General features: G+C 36.5%; 1 protein-coding gene across 1 annotated transcript in view; it reads right to left on the reverse strand.

Moving 5' to 3' along the window:
- Positions 1 to 21,856, reverse strand: part of ARHGEF3 (Rho guanine nucleotide exchange factor 3) — a 138,734-nt gene that overhangs the window by 86,020 nt on the left and 30,858 nt on the right. The window contains exon 3 of the mRNA XM_014943251.1: positions 7,909 to 7,975. Coding sequence (XP_014798737.1) covers positions 7,909 to 7,975 — 67 coding nt within the window. The remainder of the gene's footprint in view (positions 1 to 7,908; positions 7,976 to 21,856) is intronic.

Raw genomic sequence — 21,856 nt, forward strand, 5'->3', positions numbered from 1 at the left:
AACTTTTTGTTTGCATTAGAGAGACTTAGCAGGCAGCCGGGGGGGGGGTAGGGGGTGGGGGAAAACAAATACAAAGAAACAGGCAGAGTTTGGTTTGAGTAAAACTGAAGAGGGGTCAAGTTCATCTGCTGTTGAACAAAGAAAAGAACAGTAAATGACAGCAGGAGTACAAGGTAACACCCACTCTATGATTAAAGACAGGAAATCTGCTATATAACAGAACATCAAACTCAGGCTAAGAGAATGACAATTGGACCTATCTGCTTTATCACATGTTGCTTCAAGCTCAGTATTGTTTGTATGTGCAGAATAGCTGGCATGATGGGTTTATAGCATATACAGAATATTTCTACTCTAAATAACAAACCACACCCGGAACAAAAATAATCTTGCTACAAAGCACTTACAAAGATCCATAAAATAAAGCCCTACAATGTTAACAGAATGACTGACTGCATACAGTATTTTTCAAGAATATATCTATTCTGTGAAAAGATAACATGAAATTATAAGAAATCTTTCCAAACAGGGATATCACAGCATTTTCATTATCAGAAAAACTCAAAATATTAATTGAACAACTAAGCTTTAATAAACAGAGTATCTACCCTTCACAATACAAATAATGATGGAAAAGTTTTAAAGATGTAAAAGCCTATGACAGTTTCTTTATTTCAAGAATGCATTAGCCAACTGCTCTATAAGCATTCCTCAAAATTCTTGTCCCAAGAAACATATAATCTAAGGTGTAATTTATCTAACTAGCATGTAATTAACTGGCAAGTAGCCCTGTAAACTAGGTAACTGGAGAGGTTTAATGGCTATGTACTTAACTGATAGATTATTTTATATGTAAATACTGTGAAAGTTCAATAAAACAGCTACTGAATTGAGTTAATGAAAACACTGCAAACTCCTAAGCATTGCAGCACTCTCTCGATAGCATGAGTAGTAACAGCTCATAAAACATGCACAGGTTTTTCTACCTAAGTCCCAAACTACTAGAAACCTGGCGAAGTCTGAAGACCAGCCTGCATCATTCTCCTTTATAGACAACTCATTTATAAATAACTCATAAATGTCTCTCCAGCACATATTCAAGTACTGCTGTATGTGGAGAACCTTGTAATTTACACTAGTCATTGATTCTACAAAAAGACATGCAAACCTAAGAACTAATATATGAACACATGATGGTTTCAAATAAACATTTTATCATAACTAACTATCATAACTAACAACATCTCACACTGTGGAGCTGTAATTTCAAATAAAACATTTTATCATAACTAACAACATCTCACACTGTGGATAAAAATTATGCAAACCTAAGAACTAATATATGAACACATGATGTTTTGCTGTAATTTCAAATAAAACATTTTATCATAACTAACAACATCTCACACTGTGGATAAAAATTATCATGCCAATTAAACCATGCTGGTCAGCACATCAGCTTGGAATAATACATTCTTGAGTTCTTCAAAATTGTCTAACTGGTCACACTGATTTGCTTTTTAAATTCAGCGTATACATTAAGAATATAACAATTCTGATGTGTGTTTTGGAGCTGCAGATGGAATTGACTGCTTTCCAGTTACGCAAATGCCACACAATGAATTTCTGATAGTATCTCTATTTGTTTGCCAACATAAACCTTGCTGTTCCAAGAGCAATTAGTCTTGTGACTAATCAACAACAGTTCCAATGGTTTGTTCAAAAACAAAACCAATAATAAGCTAAAACATTTAAAACTCCGCCCATAGATTAAGCAGGGAGACATCAAAACCAACTCTTTTACAAATAAAAATCAGTGTCCAGGCTGTCTACTTACTGTAGTTCATAAGCTCTACTACACCGAACTCAAAATTGTGTATCATGGAAGGGAATTTTTAACACTCCTATTGCCCCCTGCACTGCTGCTGTCATCAGTCTGAAGTAAAGTTTTCCGGCTCCCTGCAATGCTCCAAAGAAAGAACTGCAAGGCTACAGGGAAACTCAGCTTATACTAAGCTCATTATACAGGCTCTATGTTTACAGCATCCATTTTTTTAATACATTAAAGCAGTAAGACTTATAAAATTGCTTCTTACCACTTCTAATACTAGGTATCACATTCATTCTGACCCAAGAAAGGTCAAGGCTGGACAGATGCACAACAGCACCTCCACAAAGGCAGAATAAAGGCAAGCCTGAACAAAGACAGCAAAAAAGAAGCGCTGGGGCAATTAAGCTCTGGAATGGAAGAGCTTGCAACCCACTGGAAGAAGACAGAGGAAGAGATCTAAAAGGAGCAAATGAAGCACAGGAATATATCATCTGTTAGAAAGGAGAAGAAGGAATATGGAATTTATAATTTTTCTTTTCAAAGAGAAAGAGGGAATGAGACGGGTCAGGGATCAAGCATCCACGGAGCATCTCTGTAACCTAGTGCAGGTGGTCAGAAGAAAGAGCAGGACTGTTCCCAGAGGGAAATGGATGAACACGGTACCAGGGCAGGCCGGGATGGCAGGGATGCCGGCAGGACTCCCCCACGTGGAGGAGTCTTTCTATGACACAGAAATGAACTAGCTTCTGACTGTTAAGGTGTAAGTATCCCACTCACAGCTATGGTTTCAATAATGCCAAATAAACTTTTTTTTTCCTCTACAGAGGATTCTATTTAAATCGTGCACACAAAAGACAAGAACAGTAAAATAACAGAAAATCACATAAGCTTTTTAATGTACATGCCAACTTGCGTTTTAAAATCATATTGGTCGTACTATGAGATAATGGTGTTTAAGCACATTTCATCTAGAGACACTAGCACATAATTTTGCTTCAACAAGTATATAAAGACCTGCCTGACACCATTTTTAATATGTGCCTGTTACAGGTAACATCGTTGCTTAAGCAAACAAGTATCAGTGGATACAGACATCAAGTAAAGCAAGTCAGAATCCAGCAAAGGTAAAGAAGTGCTTTCTGTGATAGTATGTAATTATGTAGTTAAACATCAAGTTAAAGCTAGAAAAGAACTTCTCTCTTAGCAACTTTTATCATGTTTAGATTCAGGCACCCTGAAGGGAGTAACTGAAATCTTCCAGCCTGCACAAAATAAACATACTGTTTTGCAAATACTGTCTGAAAAGTATGGAATTCTTCCCATTTGGCATGAAAGACACCTTTTCCCCACACACACTGACAGCAAATCTAGCACAGAAACCACTTACACATCTAAAATTGACTTTCAGCGTAATTAGCACATTTTTATGTGAGGCTTCTCATAAACTAGATCAGCCTTCCTCACAGGTGACCACATCTGCAGCTTGGTTACTTCAATGCTTCTGCAAAACTAAAAAGGAAACAAAAAAGCAGGAAATAGGAAGAAGCATATTGCAGTAAATTCTCTTCCATCTTCAGACAACTCCACACCAAACACATGCCTCAAGTAGAAAATGTTGGTTTAGATTTCCTATTTATTTATAATTTTAGAGTGAAGCTCTTCAGCCACATTTGGTGTGTAGGGGAAAGAAAAGTAGAGAAACCATCATGATGCTTTAGGGGTTTGTTTAAAATATGCAGGAAATGATGCTAGCTCTTGATGTATCAGTAGAGAGAAATATCAACAACAAGCAGAGATAAAACCAGCATCCTCTTTAGTTACATCTACAACCCAAATACTCTTCACTAATCAGGTAACCACTTTTCTTTTGTTTGCCTGGCAGTCTCTTCATAGACATCTGAAGCGTCATCATATGAACAGTGGGACTGCTATGTATCACTGCTTTGGCAAATATATGTAAATAAATCTTTAGAAAAAAAAAAAATCATTTAAAGAATTTCAGTAAAACAGGCCCATTACTCACATACCTAAGGCAGTCTGCAAATTATCCTGCTGGCAAAAAGAGAAAGTGGGCAATTTTAAGGGAGAAGGAGAGGAGTCAGATAAAGCAGCTGAAATCTGAAACTCCACAGGAGAGATTCTTAGTCTTCTTGAATTCAGAACTTTTTTATAAATAATCCTGACTACTCTTATTATGGAAAAAAAAGCACACAAGTGTGTAACTCAAGACTGTATCATAACTAGGAAACAACCACAGAAGCTTTAATCCTGACATCTTCTAACTGCATGTGCATGACTGTACAAAGGTAAACCTCACAGGATGCTTTATTAAATTAAACTTTTTCCCACTATGTGTGGCAACATAACACATTATTTTCATAGATACTAGAAGCAGCATATTAAACTGCTGTCTCTTGTACAGGCACCAAACAGCACTACTGAGGAAAAACTTCTACCTGCATCAAGGTTTTAAGGGAAGGGTAGCATAGAGATGAGAAAAAAAAGAGCAAGAGTTAATGGTAAACACAAGAGAGGGCAAAAATAGAATTAATAACAACCTCTGTGCTAAGATCTGTGCTGTTTTTTTCTTTATGTACATTATTGACCTGCCCCTGAATTGCCCCATCCCATGAGATATTCACGCCTCTTCTCCTTACCAAGCCCTGGCCACTAATTTCTCGCCACCCACACAGTGTCTTCAAACTTCCTGGAGTCAACATTTGCAAAAGCTCAACTGATGAACCTGTTGTGTTTTCTAGAAGACTTTTGCCTTCACTCCATACTTCCACCTCTGCTTTCACACTCACTAGCTTTCCTTCATTTCCATACTTTACCCCTCTCCTCTCTCTCTCTCTGTAACTACTTCTTTCACTCTTCCTTGTTCTCCCCATCCTGACTATTCCTCTTCCCCAGTCACAGCTTCCTCCTCTTCCCCTCTCCAATCCTATACTCAGTGTCTTCCTTTGCTTTATTCCTTTTCTACTCCAAGCACCACATCCACCACCTCATCTCCTATGTTCTGGTTTTCCCATTACCCTGTCCCTCCAGTTTGCAATATTCTTGTCTCCACAGGCTCTGTGTTTCTTGCTCTGAAATTACAATTCTCACTATAAATACCTTCCCTATAAAATACTCTACTTGCTGGACACCTGACTATACAATCTCTTCAAATTAACCTGATGTCTCGTATGTATATGCAAGAGGAGCGTACAGCAAAGAGCACAGCTCGGTAAACTTTCAGCCTAAATTTACTCTAAACCAGGATTTTTTATTGTTATTATTATAAATCAAAATAAACTCCCTTCTCCCCACTGATACCTAAACACTGTCCAAAGTTCTAGAAGTAACTGCTACCATTATCTAAAAATGACAGCATTAGTAGAAACACACAAATTATACCATCCTGACATGGAAATCCCCGTTGAGAAAATTAAATATGATCTCTAACCATGGGGCTCAAAAGAACTGCTCAACATGGAAAAAAGTTTCCTCTGATAAAATAAATTTAAGCAAGGAGAGGAAAAGAGAAGTGCAGAGGAGTTTCTTTGGTAAATGTTTAGCATCTTGGCTTTCCTTATCTTACTTTGAGGTTTACGTTGGTGTATGTTCAAGGATGCTTTAACATGCACACTTTATCAGCATGATACAGAGACATTTAAAACCAGTGAACTGCCTGCATAAGTGAGAATAGGTAGATGAACACAATGTTGCAATTAGACGCTTAACCACTCTTTCTCTTATTTTTTGCAACTGTTGAAATGATCCTGTATTACAGTCTGTAATCTAGAAATAGCTATGTTTTTTTTAAACATCTATGCTATGAGTAAGTCACCTCCAGAGCTTTGTTTGCTATACTCAAATGTGGGCACTGCTCCACTGTCAATATTAATTTCTTTCTTTTGCCCAATAAGATTTTAGCCCTGTTTGAGAAAAGACATCAAAGTTAACCTTTCATCATTCACCATTTCTATGAAAACCTTTGTGACTCCAAGTCTGCTCACTGGGCTTTTCATAACATAATTTTTCCATCCATCAAAATAAAGCTGATTCTCACACATTGCAAACATCAGCAGAGACTTGGGTCTCTTGTTCAGTGCTCAGCTGTCATGGTTTCAGCATCTAAACAAATCAAGTGAACAACTGATACGGGTTCTTCTCTTGATGTAGTAGTTTATTTCAAACAATTAACTCCAATTGCCTTGAACTTACAACTCTGCTTTCTGTGAAATATTACAGCTATAGAACTTGACATCTGTGTTAGCCACCCCTAAGTTCCTTAAAAATAAGGTAGCAGACAGCTCCCACAGATCTTCCTTTCCACACATAAAAGTAGGAGTCTGAAGACCCCTTACTCGCTGCCTGTTTTCTCTGATCAGACTATAAATAATACCTATTCCTATCTCCTTTCAGGTTGGAATCAAGAGGAGAAATCAACAAATCTTTTATTCCCCAGTCTTCTGTTTTTCATTTATTAGCCCAGTCCACCCCTGCCATGCAGCCTGGATTACTGACTTCACTGAGGTTGTGGAGCCACAGCTACCAACCTCAGACCTTCACTCCCATTGAACTATTGTGCTCTGAACTTGGGATCACTGTTTCTTCAGCTACAACTCATACCTACAACACTCTTCTTACCGTTTTCATGCCTACAACATTCTTCTTCAATTTCTTTTCCAGCATAGTTGAGAATTTGGAGAAATACTAGAGTAAATTTTGCTTTTAAACTGGCTCTGAAATTTATAACTAATCTACAGGTTGTTGGTATTTTCCTTGTGTTCTTGACAGTGCTGTTCTGAGTGACTATTTTCTCAGTAACACTGACAACTTCATCCCTGTAGTTTTGTGGTGCAATGTAAGAAATCAATGGTAAAAACAAAAAGCTCACAGTATACAATAGTGGATGCTCTATTTAATATAATATTCTATTCAAATTAGAATGCAAGAGTCTGTATCAGACACTGTGAAAAGTATTTTTCATTTTAATGAAGTTCACCATATTACGACCAACACAGACCAGTAAATCTGTCAATACCATTACCCTTTCAGCATAGCATTTAAGTAATGTTTTTCTACTTAAATCTTTTGTTGGAAGAAGCTCAGAGAAAATATATTTACATGCTCTCCTGAATACAAAACTGAACTCTCTAGATTCAGTATAAGTCAGTCCACATTATGGGTAATGGTCATAGATTGTTTATACAAAAGGAAGTCTGCAAGGCAGAAAAGACCTTTCTTTGAGCTAAAGGTTGCAGTAACACTATGGCTGAAGACACAACATACAGTGGCCAACTCCTCCTCCTAGACTGTATCCCAAGCTACAGTACTTATACATGTGGCAAACGCACCATTGCCATCCCAGCTCCGCCACCATCACATTAAGGTTTTCAAGAAATGGCATAGGCGGCTTCACAGGGGACAGAGAGGGGACAACACAACTCTTTGAAAACATTCATCTGCATAAGTACATCTGAAACCTGAAACAGACATGAATAAAAGCTTCTGATACCTCCAGCAAATAATAAGGTTCTCAGTTTCACTTGCTTTGGTTTTTCATGCACCTTTTGACTCAGTTACTGTAGGAACACACATGCTTCTGTATTCCCTTCCTCAGCCAACCAAATGGAAATAAAACCTAGTCCCTTCTACCTTGTGAGAAATCCATGTAATTTTTATTATCATTCTCCAACTGTACTTCTGCAAAATTTTTATATACAAGCTTTCAATAAGTAACTTTACAAATATCTATATTAAATGAGCACTTAAAAACCAGTATATATCAGTTCAGTTTTGCTGATTTATTTTCAGATACAAAAACACATGGATTTTTTTTTCTTTTTAAATCACATTCTACGTTAACTCACATCAAATGGTCTCCCTCACACCTCATAATAAGTCACATAAACAAAGGCTGTTTTTTTAGAAAACCTTTTAGGAGATCACAAAATTAAGAGTTCCATTGTTAATTGCTTTGCCATAATTTTAGTACTTGCAGTTCATGTTTTAATGACAGCTACACTGCAACTGAATGAAGCAGAAGGGAATTTTACAGAGTACAAACAAAACTATACCAAACTTACCCCTCTGAAATTCCAGCCCTTGGTTGAAGGAAACAAGGAAAAATTGTTCTGCTGCTGTTGTTTCGGCCTGCAAGATGAGACAAGGAAAAGTGTTTACATTTTCAGCTGTCATATCTTCTATCTCAATAACAGAGTGCCAATTGAGGGAGAAAAGAGAAACACAGGCTTCAAGTACTGAGACACCTTAGATTTCCTTGGCTGTATTTCTGACAGGCTTCTCTCTTCAGTTTAGTTAAATGCTTTAATTCAGATTGAGAGCTAAGGGACATGGCAGCCTTACAAGCCTTCAGAGAGGCACTGACTTGATGTTTGACAGCAAGTTATTACTTCTACTGATTTTCAACAAGCAGAGACAACCCTGACCTGAAGAGTGTGGGTCTATGAAACTGCAATTATGTCAGGTGATGTAAGATGGTGCAGTCTGCCAGCTGGATGAGATGGGGACACTAAAGAGCCTTTAATTCTAACAGTGAAGCTACGCAAAGCAGCCATGTCAAGGAAGCTAGCCATAGCTTTGTGTGACGCTAAAAACTAGAGAAGCTGACTCCAGTCTTTATTCATTCCAAAAACCTTTCTCCTACCCTATAATTATGGCTGTACAATTATTTCTGAAAAGTATCCATAACATTTCTTCACTTCCCTCTTAATGAGTGCTTTTCACCAGTAAGATGCTAAACTACTTTACAAAGCTAGGCAAACATTGCTGAGATTTTACACATGAAGTCAGATCAAAGCTTGACTGACCTGTTGGAGTTGACCAAAGCAACAAATAGTTTGGTGGTGGGACTTAAGTGCTGAGCACACTGCAACTCCAACCATGCAATTACATAGATTACACAAATAATAACAAGAACACAAAAACTCGGTTAAAAAATAGCAAATTAAATTGCTGCCTGTCAAACCTCGCCATCCAACAATAAGAAGATGGAGGTTTCGCAGTTACAGCACTGGACTAACACATGGAAGACCTGGGAGTCATTCCTGTTGCTTATAGTTCCTGAAGGACTCCAACCCACTGCGCCTCAGTTTCTTTTCTGTGGAGTCAGGGTAGCAATGGTCTTATCTTTTGAGATAAGTCAGTCTTTTTTCTGTCTTCTCTATTTTGGTGTAAAATATTTAGTGTACAGATATTTTTCCTATTACATGCATTAAAACACATCACAGTGCTGTGATCACAGTAGACTTTTTTGGGTGCCAACATAATGCAAATAATAAACTATAATCAGGACAATAAAGTCATTTTTGTAACATGAAAGGTTCAGATAAAAATCTTCTCAGTTTTTCACTCTACCAGCCAGCCAATCAGAAAGAAAATCAATATCTGAAGCACATTGATAAAGTCATTAAAAAGCTCAAGGCAGCATATATCTTTAGCGTTAAATACTGTCCCACTAATAAATCCTCCTACTACAGCTTTCCAAGTTAAAATACTATGAAACTGAATTCCTAACCCAAAAGCCTCACTGGAACTTGATCTGTGTTATGAAAAGAGAAAAATGTGATTAACAAGATCAAGTTACACAGATTATCAGTTGTCTTAACAGTGTTTTGCACCCCTTTTATTCACAGATCTCATACTAGAACCAGAGTCAGATCTTCCAAAAAGTACGGTGAGCTTTCTAGAGTTGTGCTCCTTACTCACTTTTCAAAAAAATCTCATTTTTTCTTTGATATTTTAATTCTGTTCATTTATTTTCCCAGTTTATTAAGAACTGCACTAGTTCTATTTTAATTAAGCTAAATACAGAGGAAATAAAAGGCATTTCAACTTCAAGATACCAGGATTTATGATAGTTAGATAGAAGGTATCCTCCATCTTTATTAGTCAAGAACCTTACTCCATTTTGGTGAGAATGAATCTATTATTCACAATGGTGCGCTAACTCCTTTCTTTTTAATACTATTGTAATGCTATTAAAGAGCCTAAAATGCAGCAGCGTAATGAAACAAGCCAGTTTTACTAAAAGGATTTAATTAAAAAGGTAGTGAAACATAATGAAGTTATTGTATATTCCCTCCACGACTTACTGACCTGATCTGACACATAAAGGGTGTAACAAAATTCTTTGCAAAGTTGTTTTTTCACCGAATGTGTGCATCGCTCTTCTAATGAGCGGAAATCAGGCTGAAGCATTAGACTCGTTTACCACCCTATGATCTACCTTAAATGATTTCTTCAAAACCTTTCACTTTTATGAATCTGGCCTGGCTATTACTTCCCTATTTCCCATTCTGTCAGGCATATTCAAAGTTTAAGCCTGGAACACATTGAACACATCAAGTCTAATTTCCCATTACAAAAAACAATTTCATATAGCCCATCTCAAGCTTATCAAGACATTAAAACTCAAAAGTACTGTCCTCCTGTGATACTGCAAGTCTTCTAGAAATCTCACTGTTCACTAGACACCATCTAGGCTAAGCATATTCATAAATTGTTTATGACCTCTATTCTGAACCATCATTTTTCAGCCGACACACAAATCAAAATGAAGTAAAATACAAATTCTGGTTCCCAACTGCACCCCAAGTAACAAAATACAGTTCTACCAAGAATGAAACATCATTTACAGTTTTCAGATTGGTCCTTCACTATCTTAAAGTTATTTTGATCTCTTGGTCTTCCCAACCATCAACATCAGTGAGAACTGTACTGAAAAAGAATAAGAGTATTTCGAATTTTTTCAAATACATTTTAAATTAATCTCTTGCTCTTTTTTTCAGCAGGGCACTACTAATGTTACTTCTGAACATTCTGTTTACTGCATAAATCTTTTCTGAATTGCAGCAGAGTATAAGCTAATTAAGAAACAGCCTGTATTATAAAACAATTAAAATACTAAATTGCTATTTGATATTTTAAATACAAAACCATAAAGCTACAAAACTGTCCAAGAATTCTAATTTTCAAATAACCAATAAATGTTATGTTTGATAGGAGGAACATACTATATCAATAGATGCATTAGACCCACTTAGTTTGGAAAGAAAATAATTTACTGACCAGCCCCAATAATAAAAGTCATCACTGGAATAATTCAGTAGCAGAGAGAACAAAATAAAACATTAGCTAAAAGATGGAAAGAGGAGCAAACTAATAGGCATTAACAGCGATGGGCAGATCTGACTTTTAGAGGCACTTTAGTATCTGAGTAATTTATTTTAGACTTTAGTAATGTCAAGACAGGGATGGTTCTTATAACTGCATGCACTGTGACTAACACTCTTGAAACACATTGGATAGATGACCACAGACTAAATCATGGCTGAGAAAAGGAAGTACATAATTGCAAGGGAAAGAGAAGAGTTCCTCTCTAGAGTTATTTCCAACAGTAATCTCAAAGTTGCAATTTATAACACTTGACCTTTCTTACAGATGGATCTTTTTTCACTTAGCTAAAAGTCACCAAATTCAAGAAGGAAAGATTAGAAGGTGGGACTATATAAGAACTCTTCAGACCGTGGGAGAGAAGGGGTCAACAAACCTTTATCTGAGCTTGGTTTGGAAATCACTATGGAAAGTCTACCTTGGAAACAAAGGCCTGAAACCAAGTCCATCCAGTCTGATAACAGTGCAAACAGAGGCCTGCCACTTGGAAAATCAGCCCATGAAGATACTCAGCCTTCAGCCATGTCTATCTGTTTGTATGTCAAATTCCTCCTCTTTAGTAGAAGTTTTAACTGTTATTTTCCATTTGAACTTTAAGCTCAGCCCTGACAAAATAAGCCCTGGAAATGGCATCTTCACATCTCAGTACCTCAGATGCATTTTAGATCCCTTGAAACATTTACCAGGGAATGACTGAACTATATCGAGTTGCTTGCCCGCGTGTTTCCTAGTGATCCTGCTGTTCAACAAGGATAATTTGGAACTTTATTGAACAAAACATTTATTACTGCAGGAACTCTTAACAATGGTAATATCCTCTGAGCTGTTGGTCTTTCTTTAACCAAGGTGCTTCTACCACTATTTTGTAGCCTGGAGAGTAAACAGCCACTGAACTAAACATATAGTGAATTATCAGCTTCAGATCTGTAAGGTCCCAGGTTCTGTGACCCATGAGAATCACTTGAAGTCCTAAGTCATCATGAATAAAAGTTCTAGAACTTCTTGTACACTTAATTTATATTGTTTATTAGGTTACTTACAATAAATCAACTCCCTATGCTTCTTGTAACACAAGGCTGCATTACACACCACCCAACAGAAAGCAATGCTTTACAGAAGAAAATCACTTGGAGAGGTGGCGAGATGGGAAAAAGAAGAGAAAACAAAAAAGAAAAGAAAAAGGAGAAAGAACTAGATAAACCATTAAATAAAAAAATATTACAGATATAGAGATGTTGTTTTCTTTCTCACAGCTAAGTACATACTACAGAAGTTCACATACAATAAAGACATTACCAGAAACCAGAAAATAAAGTGTTAAAGTGAATTATGCATAAAAGTCAGTTGGTTTTCACTGTGGAACACTGAATTAAAAATAAACACACATCTCTGTCAAGACTGAAGTAGGCATTATTTGTCTTCTAGTATGTTTATGTTGTCCCATCTGCTGCTTGCATTCAGAAATAAATCCAGTATTTCATATTAAACCAGCATCATCATAAAGGCTTTTCCCAAAACAAAACATTGATCTTTCTCAAAACGGTTTTGCAAAAATGAGTTTAATAAGTGTATGCTTTGCATATTCCAATTCTGCCCTGAAACTTAAATTAAAAATTGAATTAAACTTTTTTCTCACCTATCACCAGTAGCGGTAACATTTACAGAAACAATGAAACTGTAGAGTTTTTGCAAAGATTGAATATGACCTATAACTGTTCTTTCTGCATAAAACTCAGGATAAACCCTAGCTATGTTCACCAGAATTTTGTTGACACTGCTAAGAATTAGAAGTCATAAAATAATGCTTTCATCCTTAAGATGTGCAGGGTTTTCTATTCAGGTTCCCTCACACTGCTACTACGAATACATATAATAAAATCTCTGTTGAACAAAGATATCGTTATTGAAATCTTTATTTAGACACAAATTAACATGCCTCCCAGAATAAATCAGTGGAGTTTTTCTGTGCAACTGTGTTGTAGGTTCATTATATAATGACAATTGGTAAGTATATAAATATAAAGGAATCTAGAGACTACAACCTGTACTGAATATTTTAAAGTTTGTTACATTGACTAAAAAGAGTGAGTTATCTGTCTTGAAGCATGATGATGAGATAAATGAAGGATTTATGGAAGTTTGTACTAAACTCACATAACTTTTACGTCTTCATCTGATCTAATCCTGCAGTCTCTCTGCACTCAGAATCACTGACTACAACAGTATTTTTTTTAGAGACGAATATCCAAGCTGTGTGTTTTGTTTAAAATACTCAGCTGCTGCATCTGTTTGAAGTTAAAAGTGCATTTCACAAATCTACATGCGTACTCATTCAGATAACAAAAGGAAAGCTCAAACCACTTAGAGACAAGCTGTGCTAAGTAAAACTTCTTTTCAATCTGCTAAAATAAAGGTTGTTACTACAGCTGTGAATATTTTATGAAGATACTGTTAAATAATAAATACTGCTTGCTGTTCAGAACTGTTCTTTGTAATGTCATCTGCTCAACCTGTCAAAAGTATACACTAATACACTGTTCATAAAAGCCATCTATTTTAACACACTGGGATATTTGTGATACTAAATTGCACCAAAAAAAAAGAAATTCCAAGTGGTTTACCTGGTGAAGCCCAAGACATGCAAGAGCATTTTAGCTTTGAACAATACCGATTCCCTTAGATGTTTTAAGTTACGGATGATAAGAAATTAATGTACCTTTGGTACTGATTTTAAAAGCAGAAAAAAGCCCATGGTTTGACCTACTTCATAAAAAACACTGACTCCTCAACTTGAAATCTCAAATACTATTTCTCTTCTACTCTGGGCCTCTGGCACTAAAACGAGATTGTGGAAAATTTCATTTATTTCCCAGAAGGAAAAAAACAAATCTAGCACAGTAGAATTTGGCTCAGAAAAGTTTTAAGTTCATATGGAATTTACTTGATATGCTATTCTTCCAAAACCAAATCATCTCATAAAGATTGTACGTATGTTTAATTTATCAAGGTCCAATCCTGCAGACATGAGCTCTGCAAGTTCCCACAGCATCTATGGAGACATAACAGGGGAGAAGAGGGAGAGAAGGAAAGGCCACTTCGATGACTAAGTCTGAATATTTACTACCTTGAGAGAAACAATAGATATCCACCAAGAAAAGAAACAGGTGACTGATTTTAAGTAGCTGGGCTGACTTCCCTAATACTAACATAAGTTTTTATTGTCCTACGGTCATGAATGATGTTTCATAAGTATTTTAAGAAAGAAAAATGGCTGTGGTGAATGTGGATGCACACAGAGCCTGCACCACTGAAGCAGGTACACATACCAGAGAGCTGTCCCACACTTACGCTTTTCTCATGCTTTCTTCAGAATATGTTTGTTTATGCTATGAATCAATGCACAGCACCATAAAATAAAGCATCACTAACAAAACCCAAAGAAGCTACAAAAAGCATTTTTCATTTCTGCATTTGATTAATTTCCTGTAAAAATGACTACTAATTTTATGAAAGAGGAAAAAAAAAATCTGAAGGCCAAGTAAAGTTTACATTTTGTTCTAAAACTCAGATATTCCTAATCATGTAACATTTAATCTCCTGAAGAAATGCAGGCTTGATTTAAAGCTTTAAACATAATTTATTTCTTCATCTGCAACTACTGCAGGTTAATGCAACAAATTACGTCTGATATATACCACTATAAAAGCACTCCCCCTTGACATATAGGAACCCCATTCACAACTGAAACAGAAAGCCCTGGCTACTGGCCAACAGGAGGATGCAGGCTTTGCGGCTGTGTGTCAAAGGCACGGCTGCACTGATGCTGCGGAGGATGAGAAGAGAGTCCTGCATTATGTTTCTATAATAAAATATCACTGCTTCATAAATATTGTAAAAGTTAAGATAAGAAAATTCACTGGCTCACTTTGAATGCATAGCCTAAAATTATTCCTATAGCATTTCAATAACACCAAGAAGAAAGGCAACAACACTTTTGTTAGTTTCTAGTCACTGCACCCTCCCACTGCTGTATCACAGATAGATGTTGAATTCTTTACAAAGAGAACAAGTCCTCATTAAAAAGAAATGTTTGCTTATCTCTACCCTACAGTCAGCTATCCAGACAAGATCCTGTGGTCCAAGGAGGGGGGAAGATCTGACAGTAATGTTTAGATAGCCCCCATCATGAGAGTATCAGAAAAAGCAAGCCTCCATGCAAAAACCTCACAATACTCACGCTCAAGGAAAGAATAATTTTACTTTCAAAATAAAAGTATGGTCTCATGGAGAACGTAAGGATGGAAAATCCACTTAGTTTCGCAAGATTAGATACCGACTGGTTAGATAGAAAAACATCACCCAGAGAAAGCAGACAAGGGGTTTCTCAGCAGCTTGTGAAATCCAACCAAACAACATTTTCAGTTAGCCTACAGAGAAGCTACTAACACCCTCAGAATGATCATTCAAGTGCCATCACGTCATGTTCTTGATAAAGGAAACAGGTGTTTTCTGAAAATCCTTTTTGTTTGGATTCATATCATCTGGCTCTCTCTCTGAAGGCAAACATGAATTTCTGTAAAGCTGTGGTTCACTAACAGGCATTTAGGAAGATCAGAACGACTGAATAAAGAGGGCAGCTCTACTTAAAACAAGTAACATTTGTGGGCAATACAAGATTTTAAAACTCCTTACTGCTATTTCTTTATCCTTTCATTTGCAACTTTATATTTTTCTGCATTATAGCTTGCATTTCAACTGAAAAGGCCAAAAAAGGCCAAAAAAGTGTCAAATAGGATCATTATGTTATTAAGCCTACAGCCAATTTAGAGGCTTCTCTGTGTTGAAAAGCGGAAAAACTCCTGTACACCTTTTAAAGAGTGCTGTGTGACACTTTTCACACCTCACTCTCAAGGATACGGCATTAAGCCAGTCAATCACGGAAGGAAACCTGCTTTTATTAAATGTGATGAGTTATAGCTGACTGTAACTTTCAGAATCCTGTTTCACTGAGAAAGATTATTCTTGCATGAAGAGGTGTTTTAAATTGAGCAACAAGAACCACTCCAGTAATTTCGATGCAGACGGACCAGAACGTCTTGAGATTGTAACAGGCCTGTTAGACTGCTGGAGCAAATAAACTGAACTTTTCCCAGTGTGTGCAATCATGCCCATGACTTATATTCAGCATGCAGTCACTACCACCCCCAAAAAGTCAAATTATACTGCATAATTTCATGTCTACACTAGTTCTGCCCTCTGCCATGCCTAAAGGATTACAGGCTGTCACGGCAAATTCCACTAACTACCTTGTCACACATAGTTCAATAACCTGGACAGAAAAAATCCCAAAGTTTTAATTCCACAGCACACTGGGACTCTGCTCAGGACACAAGCAGGTATTTACTATGGCATAACAGAACTTCTCCCGCACTTGAAGCATTATCAGTTAAATAAAGAACAGAGAATATTAAGAAATGAAAAAGTCAGGAATTCATTAATAACAAAACATTTTACGTAAATGAGTTTCAATATTTATATCAAGTCTGGAGGAAAAACTTCAACTTTTACAAAAAACCATTCCCTGTTTCTAGAGTTTTTTACTCAGAAATTTGAAGTAGCGTGACTTAGGATTTTTTATTTTTATTTTTTTTACCTTTGGGTGCTGTTTTAAAGATAAGCAGCCAATGAAACACCGTTTTTTTCTTTTAGGACAACATGAAACCTGGGAGAGAACACTTTCAGTTCATTAGATGGCTAAGATCAATAGGTACAATAAACACAACTATGCTTAACAAAATATTTAGGACACTTGGAGCTGAAACATCTGTAGACAAGCAAACATTTTGAGTAGTTACGTACTAAATACAAGTTTTCTTTAATAAGCTGCCATAATCAATTTTTTTGAACTTAGTTATGTTACGTGCACCAAAATGAACTACAAATGCCGCGAATCAAAGTTTAAACCAATATATGATATATACATACAAGTCATCAAGATCAAACTATGGAATTTTGAGATTTATGAAGACATTTTCACTTGTAAGACTTTTACTTGCATTATTAGCAGGTTGTAAGCTGCAGGAACCCAAATAAGACAAATATTCATTTCATCTCCATTTCATCTTCATTTTCCTCTGCACAGTAGTGCCAATTAAGTTGCTTAAATAACTGTAAGAGCAACTATCAGCCCCCTGAGCTTAGAAAATTTTTTTCTCCTCATATTTAACAAAGTGATCCTCACAATTTCTTTTCCAGTTTTAACATATTTGTTTAGATCTTGAAAAGAACTAGCAGTGTCCTTTTAATATTGATTAGTTTCCTTTGTTTGATATAACTTATTAGGACTTTTTATTGTGGCCATAAATCCTCTGAGCTTCATAAGCATTTTGTCTTACTCCATTACAGAAAAACTATCAAATCAAGCCCTAAAATGCTTTCAAGTTTAAAAGTTTATTCATATCATAAACACCGGACTGGTTTCCCCTTTGTTCTGAATGGAAGCAAAATAAATACAAACAAGGCAACTATATGCACAAAGGCCAGTTTACACATACAAGGAGGGCCAGATTTAACAACAAACAGTTTCAATAAATATTGCATCCTCTGACATCAGGATATTCTGTTTAATACAAACACTGACAAATTTATTTCTGCAAAAATCAGAAGAGTTTTTGAAGGCAATTTATAAATAGACACTGAAGTCAACAAATACTGACCTCTACCATATGACTTTTGTGATCTTTATCTTGATTGCACAGCAAGGTCAGAAGGCTACCAAGATAGTTTTATCTTCAAGAATTACGTAAACCCGTTTACATAACAAATAATAATGTTAATAAAAGCTAAGTTATAATTCCTGAGCAGAAGATTTTGTACTACAGATGTGGCATTGGAAGTTTCTTTACAACATGAAACTTTTGAAGCCAGTGCCGAATTTTACACCCAATGTTCCTAAAGCTGTTTATTGGTCTGAGGGATGATACTTCAGCAATGTATTCCAAGGGTGTATGTACTCCAAAACCAAACACTCCTTTCCTAATATCTGGATTTTCATGTAGCAGAATGACTTCCTATTAAGTAAGCAAAACCCCCACGCTTCCACTATTTCCATAATTTCTGAAGGGATACTTAACCTGAGATGCAAAAGCAAAATGTTTTCAGTTCTCAGTTATTATTCACAGCTGGGTTCCTGTGGGAACATTTTGTGCATCAGTGTTGCCATAGTAATCACTATAGAAACCATGAATGCAATGGACTAAAACCCGTTTAAACTATCGTTCCATTAAAGCTCAATTCAAAATATCAACCCGGGACTGAAAATGTTCACTCATCTCTAGTTCTGCCGGCAACAACTTGTTTTCTAGTCTCTTCAATATAAATACATTAACTACATTACAGTAATTTCAGTCCAAGACTATTTTACAAAAGCACACAGAAAACTCTGACAAAATAATTTTGTTACAAGTACAGAATCCTATAATTATACCAGTGATGACTCTGAAAGCGTATATTTTGTTTTGTCCCAGGTCAAAGTACATTCATTCAAAAGTGCATTTATGAGTAGGAGAGATTTGGAGCCAGTTTCTTCAGGAATACATATATACATATATGTCTATATAAAAAATAACATGTATTTGTATGGATGAATACACACTCACCCTCCAAATTAATACAATTCTTGCAAAAACAGGCATTAACATGTTAAGTGAGACCAGTGGATCAGACAGGAAATGGGATTTTGCTGTAAAGTAGGCCAGAGATGGGTTACTCTGCCAATGGACGAAATTTTCCCATCTCTTTCAAAGCAAGATTGTCTGTGCATGCAGGAAGGCCTATATCTTTCTTATTTTACCTTACTTATGAGATTTGTTATCGATTATCTTATTTAATACAAGTATTTAGTTGCTTTCCTTTTACAATCTCTGCCTGAATACAATGTCAGAGCAGCAATTGCAACTATTAACTGTTATTTTGCTTGCCTCGTAGCATGCATTCGCACTGTTTCAAATGTATTGGTGTATGTTGTCATAGGCAGAAGACCGAGTCAAACCGAAATTTCAGGCCTATGACTCCAGGTTATCTGTTTTAAGATGCCTCCCAAAATAAATGCAACAAAAAAATGTCAAAACTTAGCCATGTGTGAAAGCTGTAAGAAACATCGCTCATACACTCCATCAAGGAAAAATTACTGCTAATAAGTATCCAATGCTTCTTTACATTATTTTTAAGGGTAGTTTTGCTGTAGGGAAAAAAAAAAAAAAAAAATCAAGTGCCCAAATAATTATTTGCTAAATATTGCTAAGATCACACTGCTGTTCCTTGCTCTTCCGAAAAACATGAACAGGAATCCATTTACTTCTGCTGTCTGTGTGCTCTACATACCAAAACATCCCTATCCAAGTAAAAAAAAGCTGATACAGAACTGACATGACCTACTAAAAAGATTGTCAGAAGGCCCTATGAAATAAACACAGCTGTACACAAAACTTTTTTCATATTTATTTATGAAACTATAAGGAATAATATAGTTTGCTCCAACAACGTATCAGAAAAATCTCCAACATAAATTTGCCAGAGGTTACTTGCTTTCAAGGAAATAAACATTTATAGGCTCTTTGCCCTTGCAGACACAACATATTCTCATCACATAAGCTAGTACCATACCTTTTTTTTTCCTCCTCCAAGAAAGTACTCCATGATTTGTAACAACTTTATAGTATATGTTAGAATATTTACTCTGACATGCAGAAACTACTAGTTTTAGAGTCCCTAGTTACTGGGTTTTGTTACACAGTGCAGTGGTAACAGTTGCACAACTGCACGCCATTTCATTCTGTGTTTTCACCAGTTTTTTTCCAAGACATTCACCACTATTATGGTCCCTCTGAAACTTTTTTTAATGCCATGTCTTTAAATTAGGGCATGTTTATCTTTGCTCTTGCTGATAGCTAATGTATTTGGGTTTCAAAGAGGCATATTAATTAGGTTTAGGAAGCAGACATACACTGCACTATTTCATTATAAAAACCGAAAAGCTTGCTAATGACGAAAACAAGAGAACAGGTTTTTCAGGCTGAACACAGAAAGCACCAGAACACGGGCATAATGTTTCTGCTTAATTCAGCAGCTGAAATAAGAGAGTCATAAACCACAAGGGAAGAAATCAACAGATGTTGATTTGATCAATAATGATGCAAAATTATATGCCGTTTCCTTTACTGATACCAGAACTACTGCTGGTAGCCACCAAAGTGAGAGAACACAAGGTAAATGGTCCTACTTCTTTTGCTGATGTGAAATATGTTCCTGAAGCCAAGTTGTTGGATTTTTTCCAATCACACTGTACCTTTTCATTAATAAAACAGCATCTTGCTTTTGCTACAACGTTTTTCATTTCCAAACACATCAAAAATGCTGTTCCAGGATTCCATGAAAAATTGATATGAAGAGTTCACTTCCTCCAATACTCTCCCCACCTCCAACTAAAATGGGGTCTTTTGCATTAAACATATTAATGATTTAATGATGCTGCAAGATACATTGACAGCATTATTTGTCCAATAGCTCCACAGGCACATCTCCCAACCTTGACAACTTCAAGCCGAGGAAGAATCAGTATGCAGCCATGGGATGAGTCAATTGCTGGGGAGAAGTGGCGTAACAAACAATGAAGAGCGTATAGAGCTCAGCCCTGCAAGTCTGATGCTCCAGTGTGGGCTCTTTGTTAAGGGTAAAGATTAACGATAAGATGCTGCTTTCTCATTCCAAAGAGAGTAAGGCGTCACCAGAATTAAGCGAAGCAGCAGCCACATCCTATGCATGGCATGTGACCTCATGATCTGAATCAGAATGTAAAGAAGTGAGAGATAGCACTGAGAACACATGATAACAGCAGAGGCATCATCCTGCTGCAGGCAGGCACCACCTCGCAGCCCCCTCCACGCGCTCGGACACGCTGCGAGGGGCAGAGCTGCTGAAGATTGGTTTCCTGTGGAAGCAGGCCCTGTGTTTGTCACACATCTCAGCAGAATTTCGGTCCCTCATTACCTCTGTGACACTCTTGCCATGAGAAGGCTGTGGTTAGTTCAGAGCAACACATCCGTGGCAGCATCCTGCCAAAAGAACAGAAAATGGCTACACTCTCGCAGCCTTCCTCACAACAGTGGTACTAATTGGGGTCGCTCACCTCCATCCACCCACAATTATGTTAAAACTTGAGTTTATCTTTATTGGCTGTTATTTTTTATATCTTTTTAAAAATGAAACTGGACAATGGGTTGAAAAGTTACTGGCAAGAGACAGCACAGTCATATGCCATTTCCTGAGGAAACTAGGCTTTCTTTAAACCACACTCATACTTCTTTCTGCACATCTGACTTTTCTAGGTACCTTAAAAAGCAAAGTTTCACAATTTCCAGCTCCCACTCCCCCATATGTCCTACTGAGAGAGATAAAAGTTGAGGAGGTTGGCTTGGTTGTTTTTTTAAACAGAAAATGTGTCAAGTAAATCTATGGAGAGGGGAAAAAAAGTCTGTTCTTTAAATTATCATAATGAATCAAACATCCTACTCAGGGGGAAAATGTGCAATGATTTTTCCTAAAGTTCAAAAAAATCAGGTGGCTGGTCACAAGAGAGAAAAATCTAAAATTACTAGCAAGTGAAAAATATTTGATGTTAAACCTAAACCACAGCAAAATATATTTTAACGCCGTGTCTGATATGTAAACAAAGAGCTTTAAAATGATAATTCTGAACTTGACTGCATTGTGAAAAGAAAATGCAGAAAAGAAACATTACAATATGTTTAAGTTGTCTTTAAATGGAACCCTGATAAAAAG

The sequence above is a fragment of the Calidris pugnax genome, unplaced genomic scaffold, assembly GCF_001431845.1.
Source record: "Calidris pugnax isolate Ruff unplaced genomic scaffold, ASM143184v1 scaffold128, whole genome shotgun sequence".
NCBI lineage: Eukaryota > Metazoa > Chordata > Aves > Charadriiformes > Scolopacidae > Calidris > Calidris pugnax.